The sequence below is a fragment of the Prionailurus bengalensis genome, chromosome B2 (assembly GCF_016509475.1).
Source record: "Prionailurus bengalensis isolate Pbe53 chromosome B2, Fcat_Pben_1.1_paternal_pri, whole genome shotgun sequence".
In the NCBI taxonomy this organism is placed as follows: domain Eukaryota; kingdom Metazoa; phylum Chordata; class Mammalia; order Carnivora; family Felidae; genus Prionailurus; species Prionailurus bengalensis.
Genome location: NC_057349.1, coordinates 65,899,234 through 65,907,390, shown reverse-complemented (window position 1 = coordinate 65,907,390; position 8,157 = coordinate 65,899,234). Strand labels below are relative to the sequence as shown.

General features: G+C 41.3%; 1 protein-coding gene across 2 annotated transcripts in view; it reads right to left on the bottom strand.

Annotated features, from left to right (window-relative positions):
* Positions 1-2,645: 2,645 nt before the first annotated feature.
* KCNQ5 (potassium voltage-gated channel subfamily Q member 5) overlaps positions 2,646-8,157 on the bottom strand; it is a 517,269-nt gene continuing 511,757 nt past the window's right edge. For both annotated transcript variants that reach the window (XM_043591809.1, XM_043591810.1), the window contains one exon: positions 2,646-7,021. In XM_043591809.1, coding sequence (XP_043447744.1) covers positions 6,059-7,021 — 963 coding nt within the window. In that variant the 3' untranslated portion in view covers positions 2,646-6,058. The remainder of the gene's footprint in view (positions 7,022-8,157) is intronic.

Sequence of the window (8,157 nt, the reverse complement as noted above, 5' to 3'; positions counted from 1 at the left end):
AATTGGGCAAACTGTATTATGCCATCCTACCTCTGGACTTCAACTGTGTTAGATAATAAAATGTTCTTATATATATTTTTAAAGTTAAAAAAAGGTTTTATTTATTTATTTTTGAGAGAGAGAGAACGTGTACAAGCAGAGGAGGATGCAGAGAGAGAGGAGGACAGAGGATCTGAAGCAGGCTCTGCATGCACAGCAGAGAGCCTGATGTGGGGCTCGAACTTACGAACCGTGAGATCATGACCTGAGCTGAAGGCAGATACTCAACCAACTGAACCACCCAGCCACCCCAAAAATGTTCTTTATACAAAATGTATTTAAGGTTGTTTCATCCAGAGTGTTCCTGGATATATTACCTGTGGTAATGTGGTAAGGATTATATGGCTTCACACTGTCAGCACAGTGCCCAACATGGAACTTGAACCCACGAATGTGAGAGCATGACCTAAGCCGAAATCAAGAGTCAGAGCTTAACCAGGCATCTCTGGTGTGATGTCTTCATGGCTCACATGAGAGCGAGTGGCAATAAGGGGACGCATGAATACTTCATTACTTGGGGTCACAGGGATGAGCAGGGATTGGCAATCCAGGAAGGAAGTCACACTAATGTAGGCAAAGGAAGAAGAAGCAAATAATGGAGAGATGAGCATCACTAAAAATAAGAAAAAATGCATGTGGTTGAAAAAGTAGGTGTAGGTGTTGTGGCAGGATATGAGAATGCTAGGATCGTGATGTCTCTCCGAGAGAACACCAGACTTAAAATTATGATAGACATGAAGTGAATCATGGGCAAAGAGAAGTAAGTCATACCAGTGTACCTCTGGATTTTCTATTTATTTGAACAAAAACATTTTGCCATTTACCAGTTTTGTGGTGTTGTAATTTCCATGGCAGTGCATAAATCTATAGTTTACACACAATACATCTGATAAATTTCTGCTTTGAAATGTATAATTTGCAATTAGGTGTGCTAGAAAGTGAAGCCTTGTTATAATTAAAATTAAATTGTTTTTAAAAACAATTTTTACTTGCATCACATTTTTGAAGCAGTGAAAGCCACACTAATAAAAGTTTCCAAGGTCTGGGAACCTATATTTTTTTAATGTTTATTTATTTATTTATTTATTTTGAGAGAGAGAGAGAGAGAGAGGGAGAGAGCAGGAGAGGGGTAAAGAGAGAGGGAGAGAGAGACAAGATCCCAAGCAGGTTCGGCACTACCAGTGCAGAGCCCAGTGTGGGGCTCAAACTCACAAACCGTGATATCATGACCTGAGCAGAAATCAAGAGTTGGATCCTTCACTGAATGAGCCATGCAGGTGTCCCTGGGAACCTGTTTTTATCTATGGTTAAGATACAGTATTTGTCGGAAGTATAATTTTGCTTTTAAATGGTGGGGGTGGGGGCGCCTGGGTGGCGCAGTCGGTTAAGCGTCCGACTTCAGCCAGGTCACGATCTCGCGGTCCGGGAGTTCGAGCCCCGCGTCAGGCTCTGGGCTGATGGCTCGGAGCCTGTAGCCTGTTTCCGATTCTGTGTCTCCCTCTCTCTCTGCCCCTCCCCCGTTCATGCTCTGTCTCTCTCTGTCCCAAAAATAAATAAAAACGTTGGAAAAAAAAAAAATTAAATGGTGGGGGTGAAAGGTAGTGCTAAACAAGTTCAAACGTGTTTGGAAGTGATTTACACTTTTAAGTTGGTCAAGCAGGCATGTTCCGTACACAGTTTTATTTTCACTCATCTCTAGAAGGTAGTAGAATAGGCATAGACGTGTTTGGTCTCATTAGAGCCGTGATGGGAAGTCCCCTCACTTTGCTCTCCGGGATAACACTCCTTCTTCCTTCTTCCTCCTGTCTCAAATGCTTCTGTTAGGGCTTTGTTACCTTGTAGTCCAGAGTCCTAACCTTCAGAGCTTCCTTTAAAATAATTCCGCTGGAATTAATCATGGATACTTAGTGCAAAATTCCTACGAGAATAGAAGGAATGGGCTATTTTATTTATTTATTTATTTATTTAATATAGTTTATTGTCAAATTGGTTTCCATACAACACCCAATGTTCATCCCAACAAGTGCCCTCCTCAATGCCCATCCCCCACTTTCAAGTCCTTCTTTGGTATGGTGTTGCTGGCTAGATGCTAAAAATGGTAATTCTGGGTAGCCAGGGGCTGCAGCTTTGGGCACCTGCCTGGTCTCCCAGTCATTTCCTGTCACTTTAGCAAACCCTTTTATTAGAGTTAATACAAAGCACATGTGACATGTGTCTAGTTAATACACAAGCACTGCTTACCTGAATTTTGATCAATATCAAATTAATTTTTCTTATTTTTTATTTTTATTTTTTAAGTAGGCTTCACACCCAGTGCCAAGCCCAACATAGGGCTTGAACTCATGATCTCAGGATCAAGACCTGAACTGAGCTAAGAGTCAGATGCTCAATCGACTGAGCCACCCAGGCGCCCCTCATTTTCTTATGATACACCCTCAAAAACATTTGCAAATCTCCCCGTCCCCAAATTACCAATGGTTTCTTCACTCACATTGCAGAAAGGGAACTTTTATATTTCAGTCCAAAATCTGTACACACCCCATTTGGCTCACTGGGCCCAGTGAGTTCAGAACCAACCGGTTAGTTCCAGATAAAAACAGTCACGCTAACTGTTTATAGACATATTTTTAATGTTTTACTTTAAAACAAATGATCCCAGTAAAAGAGAGCAAAGGAAATTACATTTCAATGATAGCTTGAGATGGGTATGATGTTCCTGATTTATTTGTTTTCAGGAACAGACGACTGTATTGTCATACTTGACTTTTAGAACTGCTCACTTAAAATGCACATAATTATATTAAGTTTCTCTTACAAAAACACAACCATGTCATTTAAGGCAAAAAATATCAGCTTCTGGGGAGATACATTAATGTTTATGACATTTTCTCAGTCTGGTTGAATGAAGTGATCCGTTAATTTAGTTGCTCAGATTTCATCCTTTCTTGTAGTTTTGCTTTGCAAATGGGCATGAGAATTAGTCACTTTGTGCCTGATTTCCTCCTATTAGACTTGTTTCACCTGCAAATTATGAACTTTCAGAATCACTGAGTCAATGGGAGGTGAGAAAGGCACCTTTGAACAGGAGATAAAGACTTAAAAACTCAATAAAGTGTCTTAAAACAAAACTTGCAACCTACAGATATTAATTTAGTTGAACAAAATGCAAACATTTAGACCAGACACAGCAATATTTTTAGTCAACCTCATAGAAGGGATGTTTGCTAGTGCGTGTTAGCTTCATCAACCCTACATATTGAAGAAGGCAGACAAACTTCTGAGCATGTGACTGCTCAGTGCTCAGCTAAATTGTGCTTCAAGACACCATTTGGCATGGACCAATGGGACTTTGCTAAGTGTAAATGGGAGACCCCTCTCAACTCCGTCGAGAGTAGCACAACAGACAAAACCCTACAGTTTGCATATAGCACGACTATCTTTTAACATCCAACAGTTTTTGTGCTAGAGTAAGATAGACACAAAATGGTCATGGCTTCAATGTATAAAAGTTTTTCACATCATGGTTTATCACATTTTGCTATGATTAAGACCTCAGTGATGCATTTAGGGTTTGTTTCTGAATCTTCAGTCTTCAGCAATGCTGGATGAATACTGTGTTTGAAGCCTAAAGAGGCCTAAGGAGGGGTCCCCAATACATTCAGAATTCCTGCTGCCAGTGGGGTTCGACCCAGGACAGAGTATGTCCAGGAATCAGTGCTACCTGAAAGTTGCTGCCTCCCTCCTCTTCCTCGACTGATATTTGGAGAGAGCCTGCAGTGTGCATGGCAGGTGTCTGGCTTTAGGTCAGAGGAATGGTGTGTGTGTGTGTGTGTGTGTGTGTGTGCACGCGCGCGTGTGTGTCCAACCTCTTTGGGAGAGTGTGTCGCAACTTCAGGTTGAGGAGAGACATAGTAGGTGAAAAACTTCATTTAATAATTTACTAAAATTCTGTGCTTCAAAAATGAAAATAATTGCTTTAAAAGCTTGATAAAATCTTTTTTAACTGGAGTGTAGAATTGAGACCCTAACTTCTGTATGTCTCCAGCAGCCAAGAAGATTCTGAATGATACACTCCAGGGGAGGATGCTAGAATCCAGGTGGGTTGAGAAGAAAAAGCTTTTAAAATTTCAGTGCTTATCAAAAGGGGCAAGGGTTTTAAAAGGTTGAGAAGCCTATTTGAGGAAGAGCAGAGAAGTCGCTTACTTGGGGATGGAGACTGGGTAAGGCCTGGTGAAGTTCAGGAGCAAAAGAGTGGCAGGGAATTGATAAGTTATTGGAGAGGAAGAGTAGGAGAGTCAGGGGTGGAGAAAGCCTGTTGGGGGAGACAGTTGGGAAGGACTGGTGGATTTCAGGGCCTCCTCCTGCCTTTGGACAGCCAGTTGCTATCCCTGCTTTGTCTTCCTGGCTGATGAAAGTTTTTTGGAGGAGCATTATCTGCCAAGGAAAAAAACTCTTCCTTTCATAAGTCCTTCTGTGGCTGGAGTTTAACTGAACTGAAGTGCTCTCTGGCTTCTCCTTGCTTTTTTTAATGCCATTACCTTGGCTGAAGTTCTGAGACAGCTAGAGAGGTTCCCAACAAGCAGTCAGCGTGGCTTGCTTTTCTGGTAAATGCATCTTTCACTTTGTTTCCCTTGGGTCCTTGCTGCTGCGGCTATATGATTAAGTGTTTTGATTTGCAGACCCAGCCAGGAGTACCTGGCTTCTAACTGTAAATGTGTATACCAGAAACGGAACCAATAATTATAGATTTGGGGCAACATTCTTGGGGGAGAATAGAAAATGTTTGCTACAGTATAAAAAGTAAAGGAAGTTTAGTTATAGCCTTCCATATGCAAAATGTATTACATAATAGCAAAAAACATTCAGGGCGTATTAAAAAATAAATACCTTGCAAAATTCTCTGTTTATATATAAGACGAAGGGATGTTTAGGTAGTTGAGATTCCCTAGTAATATTCATTTTCTAAAAAGATCAAGTTCTTCTATTTTGGTTTGTTTTTCTCCCTCTCTTTACCCTCTGAGGGTGAGGCTATTTTCATTAACTTCACCCACTTCCTGGTGTTGTGTCTGGATTCTTTTCAAGCCTTTGCCGTTTCAGTCTCACTCCAATGTCTAATTCCCCAGGATCCTGCCTGTCAATTCGGCGGGAATGGTTTCTGACACTACAGCAAGCCGGGGGTGGCGCCATTGCAGAGAGATCAGCCCAGCCGCACTGGTCCTTCTACTCATCCGTATTGTATTCGCTTGTGTAGAAGTCGACCACTTATAAAGGCGATTTAGCCATCGAGGAATACCTTCCCATGAACTCACATGTATCAAATAGTCTATTTGCCCCACTGGCCCTGAATTTCATTATTTGCACACTTTCTAACTGAAGAACATTCTCGTCCTAAAGAACAACATGAAAATGATGTGCAAAATTGCTTGCCACAGCGTTAAATCACCAAAAGCACACAGATTGACATTCAAATTACATTAATAATAAAATGACTGGATAGGAATGGGTTGGTAAATATATCTTGAAATAAGCAGCCGTTTCTATTATTATTCCCAAGTTCTGCTTTCCTTGATACCTTGTTAGCAGCGGTTGATGGTAGCCATTGTGTTTACATATACATTATGGCCTAATTTTGAAAATGTATTTTGTATTTAATCACAAAGCAGAAACGCCTGAAATTTGAAGTTGTTTACTCCCATAATTTCAAAACACAGAGTCAAATCTTCTAAATGACCTAATCTTGACATTGTCACACACCCCAAAGCATTAGCAGTGTTTGGTTTCTCAGGATTTTTAACTCAAGGTACATTACTAAATGAGTGGGTTAATGTTGATGTACCTTGGAATTTCAGCCATCCCTAACATGCATTTTCATGCAATTAAAAGATAACGGGCTTATAAACTTTCTTTCGTGTTCTTCCTGATTCTTGCAATTTCAACTTTTTAGAAGGGCTTTCGAAATAGTTCATGCAATGATATGTCTGGCTAAAGGAACTGCTATGCTAGAAGGAAAATGAAGAACTTATTTCAGTTTGACATGAGGCAAGCTGAGGGCTTCTGTACTTTCTCCTGCCTTACAAATGCTCTGAGATGATCGTGACCTTCCAGTCCTTAGAGAGTCTGACGCAAAAGCAGTTTCCCTGGCAGGCTGCGGCACAGCGTCAAACGTGTCTGTCTCAGTCTCTTCAGGACCCACCTCTTCATCAGTTATAAACAATTTGGATTCCCTCCATTTGGGGTAAAAATCCTGGCTGCCTCTGGAGCCACTTGACTCACTTCCAGAAAGCTGTATATTCAGTTCCTCCGTTGACCTGATCAGGTTTTGCACTGACAGGGATTTGCCCAAGTCCTTGGGCACCACGGGGTGGACAGATAACAGAGTTTCTCCTCCCATGTCAAAGCTTTTCCTTAGAGAACGGTCCTTGGTCAGATTTGACTGTGCAACCTGAACATTTTCCTTGGAGGCAACAAGGCAGGTGGTGACATCAGAAATGCTTTCCTGTAAGCCTGCGGGGTTTGGGTGCAGGGTTTCTGGCCTGGGTAGATGCTTGATGGCTGGGAGAGGAGGCGGGATCTGTAAAGTTGTTGGGGCTGCTGGCTTGGGTGCCACATTTATTTGGTTTGCAATGTTGTTGGCGGCTGCCACTGCAGAGCCATCACTTTGACTCATTGGCACCTGTGTTGCTTGACTGTGCATAGTAGGGCTAAGCGCATAGAAAGTCTGAGCGCTGAACTCATTTGGCGTCAGAATGAACTGCAGGCCTCGAGAGATGTTGGCACTAGCTGATCTGGATAAGCAGCCACTGTTCTGTGCGGAACTGGACAGGTCTTTGCTATCCACAGGGCTTTGATAGTCAGATGTCTGTTCACATTCAAAAGGTGGGATCTGGAATGAGGCCAAAGTGAGGGCAGAGGCAGAGCCTTTCCGGAGGACCTGTTGATATATATCTAGTAGGCAGTCCAGCTTGGACTCGATGGACTGCACCTAAAAATGGGGAAAGTGGTTACATATGAGTATAACCTGTCATAAGAATGGGCTTCATTTCTAGAATTAAAAAGTGCAGTCAGGGTGTTTCAATACAGTTAAATATTGAGTATAATGTACGTCAGCAGTGGTGGGAGCAAGGGATGATTTCAGAGGAGAGGTATGATTTGGCTTCTACGTAATCTCTACCAAGACCCACCCACCCCCTTAACTCTTTAAAATGGACAACTGATGTTCTCAAAAAACATATAAGCACTGTAAGAAAGCAACTTCAAGACTCCCAGCCCAATCAAGCTGCCTTTGGCTAAGCCTCCTCCAAGAAATCATTCTGGGACTCTACTGCAGTCTGGTCAGGAACTTCTATAATGAAAGTGAGACCTTAAATATCAATGTAGGTGATTCCAAATTTAAAAATAAAGGTACCAGGGGGCAAAGCATAAGAGACTCTTAAATATAGAGAACAAACAGAGGGTTGCTGGAGGGGTTGTGGGAGGGGGATGGGCTAAATGGGTAAGGGGCATTAAGGAATCTACCCCTCAAGTCATTGTTGCACTATATGCTAACTAACTTGGATGTAAATTAGAATACATAAATAAATAAAAATAAAGGGATAAAAATGCTTCAGAATTAATACTTGAAATATTTTTGATTAGACTGGGGAGCAGTTTGATTTCTGGACAGTTGTCTTTTTTTAAAGTTTTTAATTTTCATTCCAGTATAGTTAAGATACAGTGTTATATTAGTTTTAAGTGAACAATGTAGTGATTCTGCAATTCCATACATTACTCAGTGCTCATCATAAGTGTACTCTTTAATCCCCATCATCTATTTCGCCCCTCCCCCTCCCCCAACCCCCTGCGGGCCACCATAAATAACCATCAGTTTGTTCTCTATAGTTAGTTAAGAGTCTGTTTCTTGGTTTGGACGATTATCTTTGTATGAGAAGATACAGCTTCAGGGTTAGCAACTTTCAATGTACCAGGATAGTTACAATGAGGTTTTGTTCTGTTTTTTAAAGAGTGAAAAAGATAACCACCAAAACACAAATGAAAAATAGGTCTTTGTTATTTTACTGTTGAAAATCTATAGTTGCCTCAAGCATTAATTGATGAGATGAAATTTTTTATTCCTTATGT